This window comes from Acipenser ruthenus, chromosome 6 (assembly GCF_902713425.1).
Source record: "Acipenser ruthenus chromosome 6, fAciRut3.2 maternal haplotype, whole genome shotgun sequence".
Taxonomy (NCBI): Eukaryota; Metazoa; Chordata; class Actinopteri; order Acipenseriformes; family Acipenseridae; genus Acipenser; species Acipenser ruthenus.
Genome location: NC_081194.1, coordinates 37,865,150 through 37,887,016, shown reverse-complemented (window position 1 = coordinate 37,887,016; position 21,867 = coordinate 37,865,150). Strand labels below are relative to the sequence as shown.

The 21,867-nt window shown below is 43.2% G+C and overlaps 1 protein-coding gene across 4 annotated transcripts in view; it reads left to right on the top strand.

The window, feature by feature from the left end:
* The window catches only part of LOC117410590 (homeobox-containing protein 1-like), a 98,116-nt gene that overhangs the window by 64,508 nt on the left and 11,741 nt on the right, over positions 1 to 21,867 (top strand). For all 4 annotated transcript variants that reach the window (XM_059025358.1, XM_059025360.1, XM_059025359.1 and 1 more), the window contains exons 4-5: positions 11,040 to 11,150; positions 11,952 to 12,105. In XM_059025358.1, coding sequence (XP_058881341.1) covers positions 11,040 to 11,150; positions 11,952 to 12,105 — 265 coding nt within the window. The remainder of the gene's footprint in view (positions 1 to 11,039; positions 11,151 to 11,951; positions 12,106 to 21,867) is intronic.

Sequence of the window (21,867 nt, the reverse complement as noted above, 5' to 3'; positions counted from 1 at the left end):
GGCCCCAAATTTATTCTGCAGCATGACAATGACCCCAAACATACAGCGAAAGTCATTAAGAACTATCTTCAGCGTAAAGAAGAACAAGGAGTACTGGAAGTGATGGTATGGCCCCCACAGAGCCCTGATCTCAACATCATCGAGTCTGTCTGGGATTACATGAAGAGAGAGAAGCAACTGAGGCTGCCTAAATCCACAGAAGAACTGTGGTTAGTTCTCCAAGATGTTTGGGCCAACCTACCTGCCGAGTTCCTTCAAAAACTGTGTGCAAGTGTACCTAGAAGAATTGATGCTGTTTTGAAGGCAAAGGGTGGTCACACCAAATATTGATTTGATGTAGATTTTTCTTCTGTTCACTCACTTTGCATTTTGTTAATTGATAAATATAAACTATTAACATGTCTATTTTTGAAAGCATTCTTACTTTACAGCATTTTTTCACACCTGCCTAAAAACTTTTGCACAGTACTGTGTGTATGTATGTGTATATATATATATATATATAATATATACATACATGTTACCCCCCCCCCCATATCAATGGAACTCACTTAGTTGACAGTAACTGTTCCAATGAAGCAGATCCTATAATGCAAAGTCAAGCCAGCCAGATGCAGCAGTTTATTATCCAAAAAAGGGTAAAAAGTAAATATGCAACTCCATTGTTGAATGTGATGCAATGTATTTATTCCATAGGTTGTGTATTAGACTTCTGTAGCCCTGAGACAAATCTTTCCCCTTCTTGTGCTGAATTGAACAGACTGAATTGGCCATCGTGAATGATCTTCAATTTTGTCGGGTACAGCAGAAAGTTCTGAACTCCAAGCTGCCTGAGAGATTTCTGAACCGGTACAAAACTCTTTCTTCACTGGGCAGTGAAAGCAGAGTAATCCAGGAAAAAAAGAAGAGAGTTGCCATCCTGCCGAGGTGGTATGTCTAACTTTCTGGCAGCCGGAGGATGAGCTGTCGATCGGTATAACGAAGTAGTTTAAAAATAAAGGTGCCAGGTCTGTCTCTCCGAGAGCTAGATCCATCATAAATGTGGTGCGCCCTCTCAATTTCAGTAGGCCTGGTCACAGAGGGCAGCTACAATGGTATGGATTTTTGTAGGAAATCAATAGGGTCACCCCCCTCGGTACCCTCCGGCAAGCCAACAATCTGCAGATTTGATCGGCGTTTTCCATCCTCCAACTCAGCCAGGCGAGATTTAAGTAAGGAAATCGCTGTGTCTGATTCTTTAATGCTAGCCTGGTTTTGGCGCTGGGCAGCCTGAAGAATATCTACTTGCTTGTTCTGCTTACCAAGAGAGGAGAGAGTAGCGATAATCTTTTCCTGTTTGCTGGAGACGAGCCTGGATAGATTTTATTTCGGCACAAACAGTTTTGATGTCCGCGATGATTTCACTTTTCAAACATTCCTTGATGCATCCCACAGTGAAATCTCTCAGCGAATGAAGCTGTGTCTCTGTTTGCCAGGGCAGTGTCTGGCCCTGAGAATCCTCGTGGTTGAGCTCCGTTACCTTCGGTGCTGTGTCATCAGAGATAAGTATCTGCTTTCTGGCGCTTTTACCCTTGATTTTTGTAGTTGGGGAGGGGGTGTTCAGGTCCATAGCTGACAAATCCCTTTTCTCTGGTGTCTCCATTCTGTGATTCTAAGAGCAAAAAGTGCCCTTCACTGAATAATATGTGCATTTTATAATAAATCGGGCGATGAGTGTAGGAGCTCTCGAGCTAACCCGCCATCTTGGGTGGAAACCACCGGAGGTTCCCTACATACAGATTTGTTGATTTAACACTGGCGTTATCATTTATGACCTTTTGAAAATCCTGCCCATTATCTCTGCGTACGTTGTTCGTTTGGGAATTTTATGCATAAGTCAGTTTCAGTTTCAGAAAATCATAACTGTTGCATCCCTAATCTGAAGATTGTCCTTGCAAAAAAATATTACAAAAAAAAACACTTGAAAGAGAGTAAGTCAGCCCAAAGCAAGACAGAGTTCAATTATTCACAAAGATTACTATTAAGTACCTACATATAGTTTCTGAAAGTTTCTGCTTTTTTAAAGGCATTTTATTTTGTCAAATCAGTTTGCTTCACTGTGCTCAATCGCTTACTGTTTTTGAAAAATATTAAGGCATAAATTTTTATTAGAGTATATTAGTTATATTACTCCATTCAAACCCTTTTAATACCACAAATAGAGTGGTGACTATAAGCAGAGTTGAACTCAAAATACATTGTAGTACTTGGTATTAAATTGGTTACATTGATATTCCTTTATAATAAAGCAGTACAGTTTGTTATACTGTACATGGACATATGACTTGCTATGTTGTACTGTATGTTCTATTAATTCTGTACAGCAGCTTATTTACACCTTATGGTTTTATTTCACAAAGTGATATTAGTGGGTGGAAATCAATTTTATGACTGATAAATGTGAGTGTTATTATCAGGAGCTTGTCCTTATTAACGGGTGTCACAAAGACGGCCGGAGTGGGTGGCGTCAGACCAGATGCAGGAAATAAACAGACAGAGATTTGGGGTTTGGTGAAGCTGGGCGCGTGATCGCGCTCAGCATTTAATAAACAGAACAGAAAATAAAAGGTTTGAAACAACAAAACACAGCACACGGCACTTGAGGCCAAAATAAATAAACGAACAAAACAGACTAGACAGTAAACAGACAAACAGACAGACAGACAAACGAAACACGGTGAGTGAGACAGTTCTTTCCTTATTATTCTTCTTCTTATTATTATTCTTTTTACCTCCTTCTCCACACTCGTTCTCCACTCACCGAACACCCAACCACGAGTGAATGCTACGCGTCTCTATATATACTGTTGTGCTGGGATTCAATTACTAATTAATTATTCACTTGAATCCCAGCACGTGAATTAATTCTGTGCAACCCCGTGCTCACATATTACATTTAACCAGCACGTGAAGTGATTTGTGCCCTCCTCGTGCCTAAATACAAATCTACATTTTTAAATACACGTGAAACACAGACCCGTTTATATCCCGTGTACCAATGAATATACACCAACATTAACACACGCACGCAACATACAACATATAACACACAAATGCACACAGGGGCGGGGCACATTGCCACAACGGGTCATTTCAATCTGGTGATTTATGTGTGGATAGTGATATAAAGCTGTACACAGTAAACACAAAACCAACACTGAGTGAACTCAGTTCATTTGACTGGTTTGTTTTCTTATTTGTGTGTTACTAGAGCGTGTACATTTCACATCCAATTTCTGCAACCCAGTTTTAATTTTATTTGTATTTTTTTTTACTGTACTTTATTTGCAGAATTAATGTTTCAAACGGTAACTTTTTAGCAATTTCCATGCTACATAATGTGGGTGTAAGTCTCACCCACCTGTCCCTTTGATTAGGGTCAGTAGCCTGGCCAGGTTAAAACTTCATTTCCCACAGTTCCTTGTAACCGCCCTCTGTTCATCCCTCCCCATTGGCTTATTCAAATATCCACTCCTTCAATCTCAGAGCTCCTTAGAATCCAGCACCTGTACTAAAGCTGGCTGATTTACTTTAATTTGATACTTTGTTTCCTATGTTTTTTGGTTTTGTTCTTTTGTTACTTTGTTTGGTTTTCAATTACCCTGCCATGCTGGACTTGTTTAGGCTTAACTTTCATTCATCATCCATTGCCATCAAGACTGTCTTTGTAATTGTTTTCCATCAGTAATTATTTCTCTGTCTGTCTGTGCACTGTGTTTGTGTCATGTTTGTGTGTGGGGGGGTTTATTTGAGGCCCACAGGACTCTCCACCCATTTGTCCTTTGTGTTATTTTTTGGCCTTCTGTTTTGTTCACTTTACTTTCCTACTTACCTGTACTTCTACATACTTACCTGTTCCCTGCAATTATTTGTTTTCTTTCTTATGATTATTGTTATTACTGCTTTCAACCTTTCTTGTTCTCCTTTCTTTATCTATTCTATACTCATTTGTATTTTGTTTTTGTTTATATTTAATTTGTTGACATTGTTCACAACAATAAACCGATTGCTGATGAAATTGATACCTCTGACGTACCTGCTTTTGCTGTCTGTCAGTCTTGCTTTATTTAGTTATAGGAATAGGGCTAGTAGTATCTCCTTTGGGAGAACAGTGCAACTGCCTCAGTTGTGCAAAGTGATTGTTACAACTTACTTTTTTCAGTAATTTATTTTCCTTTTATTCTGATATATCCTTATAACTTTCTGTTTTGAACATTATACTTCTTAAATGTGTTAGACTGTTAATATATAAAATGAACTATGTATTTAACACATAAACTGTTTGTTTACGTTCTAGATACCTAACAATATTCCAGTAGTGTAATTATGTATAGTTAAATTAAAGCATCTCTCCGATATTTGTATGTATTTTTCATAATTTTCTGTAAGCCCTACACCACTTGTGCTATATTATTCAGATAAAAAAGTGATCCACCTTAAGCGAAACCAAAAGAAAGAGGCAATGCTGAAAATGGAAAGAGGCAGAACCAGAGAGGGTCTGTCCTCAATAACCCCCCTGAACCAACTAGAAGAAAGGATCCTTTGAATAATTGGTCCCATGTATACCAAATGTACATTTTGGTAAAAATCTAACAAAATATAGTTAACAACAATAAATAAATACCGGTATTTAAAAAAAAAAAAAAAAATACTTATTCATTTGCAGTCATAAACACCATTTTATTATAATTAGGAATACTAACACAGAACAATATCTCCCAGGCTAAAGCTAAAAAATAAGTAAAGTACTGTGATGTTCGTGTTTCTGGTGTGAAAGAAAGTGTGTAATGTAATTATGTACATTAAAGAGTCCAAACTTGTATTTTTCGATTGTTCAATGGAGCATCTCGCTGTATAATACAATAACACGACAGAATCAACACAGAATGCTGTACTTCAAAGTCCATGCTGTCCTCTACATAACACAAACCACTTCTCACGGGAGGTGGGGCTAGACGTTACACGTAGCTTACCGTTCAAGGTACACATCCCAGAATATACTAATGGATCATTATGTTTCACTATAGATAGGGCCCTGCGTTTTTCACAACTCTTTTTTTTTCCCAGTCCTAAACCTCCAGATGTCCATGTAGCCACTCCAGCTAAACTGATCAAAATAATAATTAATTAATTAAGTAATTAATTAATCAACCTATTAAATTCGTGCTAATATGAAAATACCCCCTAATTACAAGGGACAATTATTGCCATTCTAGAAATTGATGCATTTAAAGAAAAGCTTACTTCGAGACTTGCTGTTTTAGAACAAATAGATGCACCAACAAACTCAAAAAGCATTTCTTTGAGAGATTGCAGGCAGCAATATCCACTTGGTGTGCTGCACACTGATAGGTATAACTTACTTTGAAAGCTGTAATGTTAGAATTCACCAAACTTATAATAAAGTTGCAGAATTAATACATACACACCAAGCACTGGCATAAAAGCACAGATGGCAAAATAAACATGTGTTGTTAAAACTGTCCACAAAGTTTTTGAAAAATTGACGAGCTACTACACCACTTATCAATGCAGAATAAAACCACTTTTTATTTAACCAGCTCACAAGTTTCTGAAGGCAGTAGGGATTTTAGACCCACAACAAGTTTGTAGTTTGGATAAAGAACCCCTCTCGTTAAATTGTATTCCAGGGTTTGATGCTTACTTTAAATCAGAAATGAAGAGATATCAACTATATGCAAAAGAAAATGGTAGTGGAATTTCAATGACCGAATTTTGGAGACATGCAGAGAACTATTTCTTGATTTAGCAAGAAAGGCTAAAATATGTTTGTCAGTTGTTACCAGTTCTGTGGATGCTGAAAGAAGTGTTTCTACATATGGACACATTTTCACAGAGCAATGTCAATTCAGTTTAATAGCAAAATATATTGCACAAGAAAAGAAAATACTTTTTTTTTTTTCTTACATGCAAACATAAGTAACACTTCTGGTCTTATATTGAATCGAATCAAAGAACAAAACAAAACCACTAAAAACAAAGAAAAAATAAATAAACCCAATCTATCAGATTAACTCGACTGGTGGGTAACTCAACAGCTTCGCTTAATTCCACAGACAGTCTTGGTCTTCAGTTTGTGAGAAGGCAAGAGGCTGTCAGTAACGGAAGGTACTGTGTGAAACCTTTGTGAGTAACTTGTGTGTGTGTAAGTTTTTGTTTTGCTGGTAACCGTCCAGTGTGTAGTTATGCAGAGAAAGTTTAGTTAGAATCTGCCATGGATTAGATTTATTGATTGCAGTTGCAGATGGTTTAGCGAACTGTGATGGGCACTCAGGGCCCAATTACTGTGATGGGCGCTCAGGGCCCGTGGGTGCGCAAACGCTACCTGCGTGAGGCCAGCTGGAAAAAACATAGAGTTACACGCATCCCAGTGCCACAGCTAAGAAGTGGCTATGAGCCACCTTCCCCCAAAAGACAAGGCCACCAAACCATGAATGGAAAAAAATAATGATTAACACACCCCACAGTGACGCATGCCCCCAAAATATTGAAAAATTAATGAAAATGAGCAGCTGGACACAGCCCTTTCCCCAGAGCATGACTGCGCCGGGGAAACGAGCCCAGCCTCTCCAGCCTGACCACGCACCCCGCAGAACTAAATGCGAACCGCTCAGCACTCGGGTAAGGAAAAACCCCTGCTCACATATTTTGGATTTTTTGGTTTAGGGGGAAACCTTAGGGAATCCGTGGGGGTAGCCCTTCCTTCAGGCTCTAAGCGGTCAGCTACCATTTCGACTTCCCAGCGCGTGACAGAGAAGCCGAAACAAAAGAAGCGACATGAGAGAATAACACATGGAGCCTTTATGCACTTGCTGATGATGTGTTGGTTAGCAGCGGATTCTCCTGCAGAAAAGCAACTGAGTTTACAATTTTGTTTTGTTTGGTTTTCAGTTCTTTTATTTATTTAATTAATAAAAATTGCACGAAAGTGCTTTAAAAACTACAATGTCTGTGTCTGGGTCTGCTTACAAAGGGCAATTGAACTTTACAATGCATTAGTAAGACCTCACCAAGAATATTGTGTTCAGTTCTGGTCACCTCGTTACAAAAAGGATATTGCTGCTCTAGAAAGAGTGCAAAGAAGAGCAACCAGAATTATCCCGGGTTTAAAAGGCATGTCGTATGCAGACAGGCTAAAAGAATTGAATCTATTCAGTCTTGAACAAAGAAAACTACGCAGTGATCTGATTCAAACATTCAAAATCCTAAATGTGTAGACAATGTTGACCCAGGGGACTGTTAATACCTTCCTAGCAGTACATGATATACTGATATATATAATTTGACACACTTTTTGAAAATAATGTTGCTTCTCGAAAATAGCCTGCGTCTTCAATTCGAGTACAATGATGCGTGTATTAAAATGCCAACAAAAGACATGACTACCAGCATCATTAGCTTCCTGAGGAATTCAAAGAGAAGCTTTTACAATTTCAGCATTTCTAACAAACAGTACCAGCTTGGACAGATCGGAAATGCTGATCAGAGCCCTGCATTTTTCGACATACCAAGCAATGCCACAGTTCAGAAATTGGGAGAAAAACAGCGGTGAGTAATCAAGACTGGAAATGTGAAGCAGCACATAACTGTAATGCTCTATATGTGAGAGCAGATGACTGCAAACTGCCTCCATATGTGTAATTTGAGGTTGTATCTGTAAATATGTATTTATTTGATGGGTTTTTTTCCCTCAAATTGAGGGTGAGAATTTTGGGCTGCATCTTAAATTCGAGGGTGTCTTAAATTCAAAGGAATACAGTATATGAGAAATTTCAGTCAAGTGTCCGCTCTGGCCATAGTACTGAATCTGTTCTTATTAGATTGGTAAGTGGTTTTGTCATCAGATACAGGCTTAGCCTCGGTTCTTATTCTTTTAGATCTAAGTGCAGCATGTGACACTACTTATCCTATTGTGATTGTATGTCTCAGTAGTCTTATAGGATTGTCAGGTAGTGTCCTGTCTTGGTTTAAATTATATCTTTCAAATAGGCTACCATATGTTACAATTGAGGAAGATTCTTCCTTTCTATCAGATGTTACATGTGGTGTCCCCCAGGGTTCTGTTCTCAGACCATAAGAACATAAGAAAGTTTACAAACAAGAGGAGGCCATTCAGCCCATCTTGCTCGTTTGGTTGTTAGTACCTTATTGATCCCAGAATCTCATCAAGCAGCTTCTTGAAGGATCCCAGGGTCCAACAACATTACTGGGGAGTTGGTTCCAGACCCTCACAATTCTGTGTAAAAAAGTGCCTCCTATTTTCTGTTCTGAATGCCCCTTTATCTAATCTCCATTTGTGACCCCTGGTCCTTGTTTCTTTTTTCAGGTCAATAAAGTCCCCTGGGTCGATACCTTTTAGGATTTTGAATGTTTGAATCAGATCGCCGCGTAGTCTTCTTTGTTCAAGACTGAATAGATTCAATTCTTTTAGCCTGTCTGCAAACGACATGCCTTTTAAACCCGGGATAATTCTGGTTGCTCTTCTTTGCACTCTTTCTAGGCAGCAATATCCTTTTTGTAACAAGGTGACCAGAACTGAACACAGTATTCTAGGTGAGGTCTTACTAATGCATTGCAAAAGTTTTAACATTACTTCCCTTAAATTTAACACTTCTCACAATATATCCGAGCATCTTGTTAGCCTTTTTTATAGCTTCCCCACATTGTCTAGATGAAGACATTTCTGAGTCAACATAAACTCCTAGGTCTTTTTCATAGATCCCTTCTTCAATTTCAGTATCTCCTATGTGATATTTTTATTGCCTGCGTGCAATACTTTACACTTTTCTCTATTAAATGTCATTTGCCATGTGTCTGCCCAGTTGTGAATGCTGTCTAGATCATTTTGAATGACCTTTGCTGCTGCAACAGTGTTTGCCACTCCTCCTATTTTTGTGTCGTCTGCAAATTTAACAAGCTTGCTTACTATAACAGAATCTAAATCATTAATGTAGATTAGGAATAGCAGAGGACCTAAAACTGATCCCTGTGGTACACCACTGGTTACCTCGCTCCATTTTGAGGTTTCTCCTCTAATCAGTACTTTCTGTTTTCTACATGTTAACCACTCCCTAATCCATGTGCATGCATTTCCTTGAATCCCTACTGCGTTCAGTTTGAGAATTAATCTTTTATGCGGGACTTTGTCAAAAGCTTTCTGGAAATCTAAATAAACCATGTCGTATGCTTTGCAATTATCCATTGTCGATGTTGCATCCTCAAAAAAGTCTAGTAGGTTAGTTAGACACGATCTCCCTTTCCATGCTGACTGTCTCCCAGGATATTGTTACCATATAGGTAATTTTCAGTTTTAGATCTTATTATAGTTTTCATAAGATGATACTCAACTATATTTGTCTCTAAAACCGAGTCATACTTAATCTACAAATATTCTCATTAACTGCCTCGCTGATATTAAGTTATGGATGTCGGACAACTTTTTATTGTTAAATTCAGATAAAACAGGTAATGTGTCCATGTGTTTTTCCAGTGGACAGCTCCCCTTATTCACTGAGAGCTGGAATTAGGAACTTGGGTGTACTTTTTGACCCAGATCTTTCATTCGAACCACATATAATAACACGCTATACAGATTATAATAACTCTGGTGGTGTTATTATTTCTTACAGATGCATGTCTTTGTATCATCTAAGCCTGATTTTTTTTATACTCCCTGTTTACAAGTATCCCAAGCTATGTTTTATCCTTATTATTATTATTATTTATTTCTTAGCAGACGCCCTTATCCAGGGCGACTTACAATTGTTACAATATATCACATTATTTTTATATACAATTGTTACAAGATATCAAATTTTTACATTATAATTACATTATTTTTTACACATTATTTTTACATACATACCCATTTATACAGTTGGGTTTTTTACTAGAGCAATCTAGGTAAAGTACCTTGCTCAAGGGTACAGCAGCAGTGTCCCCCACCTGGGATTGAACCCACAACCCTTTGTCAAGAGTCCAGAGCCCTAACCACTACTCCACACTGCTGCCCAGGTTGTACAAAATGCTGCAGCCAGGGTTTTAGCAAGAACAACAACATCTGAACATATTTCTCCTGTGCTAACAACCCTACATTGGCTCCCAGGATGGTCTAGGATTGATTTTAAGGTCCTATTCAATAAAGCCCTGAATGGAATGGTCCCCCATGATACTCAAGGGATCTTTCATTATATTCCTGTGCGGCTTCTCTCATCCCAGGATCCCATCCCTGAGCTGCTTACTGTCCCAAGGGCTTTTAAGAAAAACACTGGTGGTAGAGCATTCAATTGTAGGGCCCTTGTACTGTGGACTCATTTTTATGATCTATTGTTTCCATTTTAATCTGACTGTCATTTTTATTTTACTGTTTTGTTGTTTTTACTGTTTTTATTTGTTTATTTACTAGTTTTATTACTGTTTTTTATGGTTTTCGCAGTTTTATTGTTGTTTTCAACTGCCATGAAAGGCGCTATATAAATAAAGTTTGATTTTATCTGATTGCTGTATAACCTGTGGTTTGTTAACTGGCTCGCTGGCGTGAGTCTTGTGGATTAACCTTTTTCGGAGACCGCAGTGTGTAGTCCTCATTCCTGTGGTCCAACGAATGATATACCAGTAATGTCAACCATGACCCCGTTAACCTTCTGGGTCGATGATTTAGTGTACCGTAGCTCAGTCCCCTTTCTAGATGGCCGACTTTCGCCTAATCCTAAAAATGAACTGTCGGGCCATCCAGTCCAGAGTACTCTGTTCCCTTTACTCCGCGCCCTCACAGGTTGGGAAGGAGCTTTAACACCAAGAATCATTCGATCTCTGTCACACATATACCTCTACATGTTTTTATGATTTAAAGGTTCCAATTCAATTAAAAAAAATAGTCACAGTGCGTTACACTTTCTTCAATGATTTAGACATAATCTGAAAGACATTATTTTCTTTTACTCTACTTGATTTATTAGTTTACTTATCTTTACTTGTAGGTATCAGCCAGAGCCGTATCTCCCACTGGCTGCTGCAGCAGGGCTCTGACTTGAGTGAGCAGAAGAAGAGGGCTTTTTACAGGTGGTACCAGCTGGAGAAGACCAGCCCAGGTAAGACATGGTGCTGTTTTACAATCTTTCTCTCTAACTTTTTAGAAGCAGTGAATGGTGGGTGCTAATGTAATATTTTCTTTAGCCTTTTGACTGACCATATGTATAAATCATCTGACTATAAGCATCATGTTTGAACAGTCTGTTTTGAGTCAGGTGAAACACCACAGAATATCAGTTTGTGTGGTGAAAAAAGGTGTTGAATATTCCGCTGTACACCATTTCCATGGTTTTCCCCTCCCCCAGTGATGTATGTATTTGTCATTCAAAAATAACCACACTGATTTATAGTTGCAGAATTCCAGAAATGCTACTAGGAATTATTTATGTTCATTTTTTCTGGAGACCAGTTGCATTTAAGACTTCATTACATTTATTATCAGTTTTTGGACAGGTTATTTTAGTATACAACTTAATAAAATTGGAGCCACAGTTTAGCAAGTTTATTATTTTCAGTTTTACTTCGGGGAATTTCTTTCTGTTTTTCACATTCAATAATTTAATACAAGCTGTAACAGTACAGTTTACATTACTGCAGTAAGTGTGCTTTTATAAAAAATATGTAATCATTTCAGCCTTTACACCTCTGACGATACAGTATGGGGATTATTACTGTGTGTGCAGCTCATATACTGTATCTCCAAGATACTGATTAAGCAAATGTCATTTTCCCTGTTTTTCTAGTTTAATAATGGGTTACTGCATTATTACAAATCATGCAATGAAACTGTCAATGGGATAGTGTTGCCTAGAGGAATGCTTCTTGTTTCTAACTGCAAGTATATGTGTTCTTTTCACCAGGCGTCACCCTGAACATGCGTCCTGCCCCCATCGCCATGGAGGACCCCGAGTGGAGACAGACCCCACCCCCGGTTAGCTCCACTCCAGGCAGCTTCCGGCTGCGTAGGGGTAGCCGCTTCACCTGGAGGAAGGAGTGCCTGGCTGTGATGGAGAGGTGAGCCCAATTAGCAGAGCTGCTGTTGCAGGTGTGTGCGAAGGATTTTCATGAACTTAGAAATAATTTGCTGCATTCACATTAAACTATTCATTCCATCACGCTTAGAAAATATTACTTGATAGTTTTAGGACAGAGGGACAGATTAAGTAAGCCTTCGATCAAGTTCTATTATATGGAAACTATAATAAGATCCAAAATGGAAAATTACCTATATGGTAACAGTATCCTGGGAGACAGTGAACATTGTTTTAGGAAAGGGAGATAGTGTCTAACTAACCTGCTTAATTAGTTTGAAGATGCAACATTGACAATGGATAATTGCAAAGCATATAACATGGTTTATTTAGATTTCCAGAAAGCTTTTGACAAAGTCCCACATAAAAGATTAATTCTCAAACTGAGCTCAGTAGGGATTCAAGAACATTAATACACATTACGGAGTGGTTAACAAGTAGAAAACAGAAAGTACTGATTAGAGGAGAAACCTCAAAATAAGAGGTAAGGAGCGAGGTAACCAGTGGAGTACCACAGCGATCAATATTAGGTCCTCTGCTCTTCCTAATCTACATTAATGACTTAGATTCTGGTATAGTAAGCAAACTTGTTAAATTTGCAGATGACACAAAAATAGGAAAGAGTGGCAAACACTGTTGCAGTAGCAAAGGTCATAATCTAGAAAGCATTCAGAACTGGGCAGACACATGGCAAATAACATTTAATAGAGAAAAGTGTAAGGTACAGCATGCAGGCAATACAAATTGCATTATAAATACCATATTATTATTATTATTTATTTCTTAGCAGACGCCCTTACCCAGGGCGACTTACAATTGTTACAAGATATCACCATTTTTTTTTTTTTTTTTTAAACATACAATTACCCATTTATGCAGTTGGGTTTTTACTGGAGCAATCTAGGTGAAGTACCTTGCTCAAGGGTACAATGCATTAGTAAGACCTCACCTAGAATATTGTGTTCAGTTCTGGTCACCTCGTTAAAAAAAGGATATTGCTGCTCTAGAAAGAGTGCAAAGAAGAGCTACCAGAATTATTCCGGGTTTAAAAGGCATGTCGTATGCAGACAGGCTAAAAGAATTGAATCTATTCAGTCTTGAACAAAGAAGTCTACGCAGCGATCTGATTCAAGTATTCAGAATTCTAAAAGGTATTGACAATGTCAACCAAGGGACTTTTTTGACCTGAAAAAAGAAACAAGGACCAGGGGTCACAAATGGAGATTAGATAAAGGGGCATTCAGAACAGAAAATAGAAGGCACTTTTTCCACTTTTCTCTATTAAATGTCATTTGCCATGTGTCTGCCCAGTTCTGAATGCCGTCTAGATCATTTTGAATGACCTTTGCTACTGCAATGGTGTTTGCCACTCTTTCCTATTTTTGTGTCGTCTGTAAGTTTGCTTACTATACCAGAATCTAAATCATTAATGTAGATTAGGAATAGCAGAGGACCTAATACTGATCCCTGTGGTACACCACTGGTTACCTCACTCCATTTTGAGGTTTCTCCTCTAATCAGTATTTTCTGTTTTCTACATGTTAACCACTCCCTAATCCATGTGCATGCATTTCCTTGAATAAAAAATTTAAGAGCTCAGATGCAGGTAGAACCCCTCAGAGCTTACTAAATTGTTTATTTCTAGTGATAAATTTTGCCCTAGAGCAAAAGTCCATAGTGTATTTGAATGGCAATGGAGCACAGGCCATTTAACTACAACCATGTTACTCCAATTTATAAAAAGAAAAAGAAACAATAGAAATGATGTGTATATATATATATATATATATATATGTGACAGTCTGGCTCGCAGCTGAATGCTGCGGCACTCAGCGTATTTATTAACAAACAAAACAAAAGATTTAACAAAACACATAACAAAAGGGCACGAGGGCCAAACGAATGAACAAACAAACAAGTAAGTGATGTGCTGGGTAATCCAGCACGTTTTAGCAATTGTTTTTAAATGTTGTTTTCTCTCTCCGCTCTCCCGTACTCTCCTCTACACTCAGCCTCGAGTGCAGAGAGCTGCAGGTTTATATACTCTGGCCGAGGGATTAACTAGTTGTTAATTATCTTATTATCCCTCGGCCAGAGTCTGCACGCGTTTGGTAAGGATGTATGACTGTCAGCTAGTTAAATAATCAGTAGCTGATCAGCCATGCATCCTCACAGGGTTTTTAAATATAATAATAAAAGACGTGGCGCTTTTACCCGCGCCGCAAACAAAAATACAAATAATAATAAATAGGGGCGGGACACTCCGCCACACATGCCCCCCCTTGTGCGCAGCACACATGGCCTTTTCGGCCACCTCCCCCCTTAGTCCCCAAAGTCCCGGTTAGCAGTCCCGGCGCAGGAACAGGGGCAGCAATGGACCAAAGGTGGCGGCCACGGTGGGATGTCCTCCTCCCACCCAAACAGCCGTAGCGTTCCTCTGGCCAAAACATTTTTGGGGGTGGTCTCCAGACCTGCCCCCCCTTCTTCATGGCCGGCAGCTCCCCTCCGTGGGGCTCCGGCCACCCTCTCTCCTGCAGCGAAATTGCTGCGGGGGAAGCTGGTCTCCTGACCTCCCCCCCCCTTCTTCATGGCTGGCAGCTGCCCTTCACGGGGCTCCAGCCACAGTATTTCCTGCCGCGAAAGTGCAGCTGGGGGAGCTGGTCTCCTGACCTCCCCCTCCTTTTCCATGGCCGGCAGCTCCCCTTCATGGGGTTCCAGCCATAGTATTTCCTGCCGCGAAAGTGCGGCTGGGGGAGCTGGTCTCCTGACCTCCCCCCCTTTCTTCATGGCCGGCAGTTCCCCTCCGTGGGGCTCCGACCACAGTGTAGTGACCCCAGGCGAAGCAGGATCCCTGGCGACCCCAGGCGACGGCAGCGGACCCTCGGGAGGCGACGGCAGCGGCAGCGGACCCTCGGGAGGCAACGGCAGCAGACCCTCGGGAGGCGACGGCAGCGACCCTCGGGAGGCGACGGCAGCGGACCCTCGGGAGGCGACGGCAGCGGACCCTCGGGAGGCGACGGCAGCAGCAGCGGACCCTCGGGAGGCGACGACAGCAGCAGCAGCGGACCCTTGGGAGGGGAGCCCCTGGCCATGGAGTTGGCAGCGGGAGCTCCACTTCTCCCTCGTTCCCTGCAGCTGGTGGCTCTCCAGGCGATGCGGAGCAACAGGCAGCCCCGGGCGATGCGGAGCAACAGGCAGCCCCGGGCGATGCGGAGCAACAGGCAGCCCCGGGCGATGCGGAGCAACAGGCAGCCCCGGGCGATGCGGAGCAACAGGCAGCCCCGGGCGATGCGGAGCAATAGGCAGCCCCGGGCGATGCGGAGCAACAGGCATCCTTGGGCGAAGCGAGGCAGGCATCCTTGGGCGAAGCGAGGCAGGCATCCTTGGGCGGTGCGAGGCAGGGCAGGAGCAGTCCTTCCCATGAAGGTGGATGTGGAACCAGCAGGCATTCACCCTCTGCTGGTGGAGCTGGGAGCGGCAAGCAGTCCTCCCACGGCGGTTGAGGCGGAACCAGCAGGCATTCACCCTCTGCTGGTGGAGGTGGGAGGGGAAAGCAGTCCTCCCACGGCGGCTGAGGCGGAACCAGCAGGCATTCACCCTCTGCTGGTGGAGCTGGGAGCGGCAAGCAGTCCTCCCACGGCGGTTGAGGCGGAACCAGCAGGCATTCACCCTCTGCTGGTGGAGGTGGGAGCGGCAAGCAGTCCTCCCACGGCGGCTGAGGCGGAACCAGCAGGCATTCACCCTCTGCTGGTGGAGGTGGGAGGGGAAAGCAGTCCTCCCACGACGGCTGAGGCGGAACCAGCAGGCATTCACCCTCTGCTGGTGGAGCTGGGAGCGGCAAGCAGTCCTCCCACGGCGGTTGAGGCGGAACCAGCAGGCATTCACCCTCTGCTGGTGGAGCTGGGAGGGGCAAGCAATCCTCCCACGGCGGTTGAGGCGGAACCAGCAGGCATTCACCCTCTGCTGGTGGAGGTGGGAGGGGAAAGCAGTCCTCCCACGGCGGCTGAGGCGGAACCAGCAGGCATTCACCCTCTGCTGGTGGAGCTGGGAGCGGCAAGCAGTCCTCCCACGGCGGTTGAGGCGGAACCAGCAGGCATTCACCCTCTGCTGGTGGAGGTGGGAGGGGAAAGCAGTCCACCCACGGCGGCTGAGGCGGAACCAGCAGGCATTCACCCTCTGCTGGTGGAGCTGGGAGCGGCAAGCAGTCCTCCCACGGCGGTTGAGGCGGAACCAGCAGGCATTCACCCTCTGCTGGTGGAGGTGGGAGGGGCAAGCAGTCCTCCCACGGCGGCTGAGGCGGAACCAGCAGGCATTCACCCTCTGCTGGTGGAGCTGGGAGCGGCAAGCAGTCCTCCCACGGCTGTTGAGGCGGATCCAGCAGGCATTCACCCTCTGCTGGTGGAGGTGGGAGGGGAAAGCAGTCCTCCCACGGCGGCTGAGGCGGAACCAGCAGGCATTCACCCTCTGCTGGTGGAGCTGGGAGCGGCAAGCAGTCCTCCCACGGCTGTTGAGGCGGATCCAGCAGGCATTCACCCTCTGCTGGTGGAGGTGGGAGGGGAAAGCAGTCCTCCCACGGCGGCTGAGGCGGAACCAGCAGGCATTCACCCTCTGCTGGTGGAGCTGGGAGCGGCAAGCAGTCCTCCCACGGCGGTTGAGGCGGAACTAGCAGGCATTCACCCTCTGCTGGTGGAGGTGGGAGGGGCAAGCAGTCCTCCCACGGCGCTTGAGTCGGAACCAGCAGGCATTCACCCTCTGCTGGTGGAGGTGGCGGAGGCAGAGGCAGCTCCTGCTGCTCTGCTCCTGGCGGTGGAGGTGGCAGCTCCTGCTGCTCTGCTCCTGGCGGTGGAGGTGGCGGAGGCAGAGGCAGCTCCTGCTGCTCTGCTCCTGGCTGTGGAAGTGGTGGAGGTGGCAGAGGCAGCAGGTATTCTTCCTCTGCTGCTGGAGGCCTAGGTTCTGGACCTGTGGGCTTCCCCCCCCTGGGCGCTGGATGCACGGGCTCCCCCCTTCTGGGCGCTGGATGCACGGGCTCCCCCCTTCTGGGCGCTGCATGCTCGCGCTCCCCCCTTCTGGGCGCTGGATGCTCGCGCTCCGCCTCTTCATATTGCGTGGGGCATATGGCCAACGTGTGCCCATATGCCCCACAGCCAGGGCACAACTCCGCCACGAGGTTCACAATGTAAACCTCACAGTCATCCTCACCGATCTCCTGCTGCGGTTGCTGTTGCTGCAGCCTACCTCTCCCCCTTCTCTTCCTGCTCCTTCTCCCTGCCTTCCTCTCCTGGGCCAATTCCTGCTCTTTGAGGCAGGTGAGGCAGGTTTCCTGATCCACCTGCGGCGATGGTATGGCCTTCAGGTGGATCCACTCCTCCGCAGTCTCCACCTCACCTTGATCAAAGGCCTGCACAAAGAGGGGGTCTTCATATGGGCACACCTCAGGGAGGTGCCCATACTCCAGGCAGGCGAGGCACCATGTAGCCCCTCCTTCCTTTAACTCCCTCTGATGTGCATGCCACCTGACTTAAATATATATATATTCAGCAACAAAAACTTTGTTAAAATAACATTAAGGTTGCAGTTCAAAATCACAAGTCAGGAAATGGGACGTTAACCTTAATTCACCCCTATTATGCCTATGCATCGCATCAGATATGGTGTCATACATGACATCAGTAATGACATCAGCAATGACTAATCACATGACAAATGCTCCACCAAGACTGCCCAGAAGGACATTACCTGGGTGTGTTTATTGTTGTGCAGAATATTGTGCCGTTCTAGCTGTTCTTAGGAACTCATATGACAATAACAAGACAAAGAAACACAGTTTGGCACTGTTCTAGAAAAAAAAAAAACATTCCTTTTACTGAGTGAGATACATGTTCAAATGCATTTGATAAACCAATGGATTTGTATAGATATGTGGCAATGCCATGTTGCATAGTGGCAAGTGTGCCAACTTTTGCATTGGAAGTAACAGTAGTAATTAAGCCACGGAACAGCGAGGTTGGAGAGTCCGGGTTTACCCAGTGGAGGGTTGTCAAGGATGTGTGGCACACTCTACAACCCGGTTTCTCAGAGACATCGGATTTAGTGGCCAAGAGTTGCGTCGCACAGTGAAGAACTTATATGAAGCAGCAGAGTGGAGCAGCAACTGGCTGTGGTTGAGACGGAAAGATTCTGGTTGGGGATCTCAAGCACAATAGAAAGAAAGAAACGCTGATGTACGGGTAAGTAAGCTGGGCAGAGTTGAGTGGGGGATGGGAGGGTGATGCTGGCACGCCAGAATCATCGTCGAGCCCTCTTGAGGTGTCGTGGGCTAGTCGACGAAACACCAAGGATGGAAGGTGCCCACTAGAAGACCCCAGAGATGTACCCTACTTGGCTTAATCGAGATGGTTGTCATACTGATGCGCTGGGGAGACCGCACTGTGGTTGATCTCCAGAGCCAGCATTGCAGCCGTTGTGTTTGCTGATGCGCTAGGGAGGCAAAACAAGCTGATCCCTGGAGCCAGCATTACACTTCAGGCAGAAGGATATCTACATCATTATAAGGATGGAAACACAAACAACAGGATCACACTACATCTTAGTTGGTGCTTATCTTGGCGAGAGCCGAGTTCAAATCAGCATGAAGTTTTACTCTCATGTACTGGAAATCATGCAACACCTATATCACGTCTATAGACAATAGTTCAAAGAGTGAACTGAGTGACAGTGAGCGCAGTGAAAATGTACGTGTTTTGTTTATGATTGTGTCTACATTGGCACATATGCCAAGAAGCATGATAGCTACATTCCAGTACAGAGAATTTTTTTTTTTTTTCCAGTGTAATGTCCATCTCGGCACTCTTGGTGGAGCATTTGTTATGTGATTAGTTATGTGAACATTCATGTTAAATTTAATTACAAAATCAAAAGACAAATCTAATCTAATCTAGACGATTAGATTTGACCTGTGACCTAAGCCAAGACACCTTTTATATTGTCTTTTTTAACATATACTAATATCCAGGTATTATTAAAAATAAAAGATGTACTTGAATGAGTTACAGGTTATGTGACTGTAAACTAAAGGTCTCCTAGTTTATGATGACATCACAGAAACTCTCCAAAGGTTATTATTTTGGTCCCATTTCCTGACCTTTGTGATTTTGAACTGCAACCTTAAAGTTATTTTAACACAGTGTTTGTTACTGAATTTCCATATATATATATATATATATATATATATATATATATATATATATATATATATATATATATATATATATATATAGTGACGAAGTGAACTATAAAATATATGGGAAAGTGGTGGACGGTGTGTATATTGGTCCAAGAGTGACGAGAAGCCTGTATCCTCTCCATTGAATTTGGGTTACACAAGTAAGTTGTAGTCTTTGACTGCCAATGTCAGAAAAGACTACAATTCCCAGAGCTCCACAGGGGTGACCATTTTGAGACAAGGGTTTTCACCTGTCTCCAATTAGGCAGCCATAAAAGAGCATGTTTTTTTTCAAACACAAGGGTGTGCAAAGGGTATGACATACAGAGAGACCGATACGTGCTGGAAACAGATTAAAGGTTGGTGTTCTACCTAGGGGAAACAATTGTTGCCTAGTTTAAGTGTTCTGTTTTGTCAGTAAACAGCTTAGCTGTCTGACTTATAGAAAGGGGTAGTTAAAAGATAATTAAAAGGTTTAGTTAGTGCTCTTAATAAAGAGCTAGGTTTTGTTTGGTTTATTTTGTTTACGTTGTTGATATTTGATTTGTGTGACTCTGGATAAAGAGAACACCATAAGAAAATAAACATACAGGCACCACCCTGTTTACAATAAAATACTGTTGTCCAGTGCTTGGTTCCGAAAGACTGTGTTCAAGACCCGAAAGAATCGTGACAAAACACCCCAGTCTGTCACATGTGGTGGAGAATGCGGGCAGCACTAGAAAATTAAAAAAAATAAATAAAGTCTGTGAAGCGGAACACAACAGCTTGCAACCATGGAGATAGTAGTGCAGGGGCTCTTACAAGTCGCTTCAGTGCAACAAGAAGCGACGTGGGTCCAACAGGCAGCACAACAAGAAGCAAAACGAGTCCAACAGGAGACCAACCGGATCCAACAGGAGACCAATCAGTTACTGCGAGAGGAACAACTGAGAGCCAGTTTGACTCTGCAAAAGGACATACAGACCTTGGCAGAGCGAATCAATGATTTGGCCAACAGGGTTTTGCCTAGCCCTCAACCTATACGTGCTAGTTATTGGTTACAGAAAATTGTTCAATTGGTCGAGTGTCATCCAGGGAGAGGGAGGGTTAGGTCTGCCAGGGTGTCCTCGGCTGACCGCACACCAGCGACCCCTGTAGTCTGGCTGGGCGCCTGCGGGCTTCCCTGTAAGCTGCCCAGAGCTGCGTTGTCCTCCAACGCTGTAGCTTTGAGGCGGCTGCACGGTGAGTCTGCAGAGTGTAAAGAAGCGGGCGGCTGACAGCACACGCTTCGGAGGACAGCGTGTGTTCATCTTCGCCCCTCCCGAGCATAAAAAAAAATAATTGGGCATTTCAAATTGGGGAGAAAATAATAAAAACTAATTGGCAATGACTAAATTAAAAAAAAAAAATAACTAAATAAATAAAATAAACTGCGTGTCTGAAAATAAATTTGACCTGACGAGCCTGACACGTGCTGAATAAATGGCCCGCTAAGGGTTAAGGTGCTTTAGGTGCACTGAATATGGTCATATAGCGGTCAACTGTCCTGAAAATGAGGAGCCAATGCAGTGTAACATGGGGGAACAACCTAATAACAGCTCTCTATATGCCTGTACTATAGTTTCTGTAACACCGGGGAACCCAAAGGGTGAGAAACACATTTGCCCAGTGGTTATAGAGGGAATTAAGAATAAAGCATTACTTGATTCGGGAAGCATGGTAACTCTGGTGTCCACGCAATTAGTGGACCCGCATAAATTAGATAAGGACCAGGACCTTAATATTACTTGCATACACAGGGATACGTGCCACTACCCAACGGCAATTATATGTATTACAACGAGTGCTGGGTTGCTTACCTATAGAGTGGGAGTAGTACCGATGTTGCCGTATCAAGTAATATTGGGTCGGGACTTTCCCAGTTTTACTAAACTATGGGGGAAACAGGGTGCATTGGATATGCCCGATAAAATTGAGGTGGCAGGAAGAGAGCCACAGAGTAACTGCCCAGAACCCTTACTTCCAGTGTTAGAGAGTGACATTGTTACAGAGTGTAAACCAGAGTTCCCATTGGACGTAATGATGGGAGAGGAAGTGGATCATGAGGGCCCTAGCCTCTCTGGTAAGGTCCCAGACCCAGAACAAAACTTACTCGATTTGGGAACAAATGCAAAAAATTTCGGGACTGCCCAATTACGCGATCCCACTTTAGTTTCTGTCAGGGAGAATATAATGGTGGTAAATGAGGCTCAAACAAATCCTGAGATCCATCTCACCTATCCTCACTTTTCTATGCAGAATGATTTGTTATATTGTGTAGACAAGAAGGGGAAAGAGATCGTGGAGCAGCTAATTGTGCCCCAGCAGTTCAGGAAGGTGGTACTAGATTTAGCCCATGGACATCACCTAGGGGGGCATTTAGGGTAGAGAAAACCACAGAACGTATCGTTTGCAGGTTTTACTGGCTTGGGATACATGCTGATATAGCCCGACACTGTACCTCCTGTCCCGAATGCCAGCATCCGGACCCTTTTAAAACAT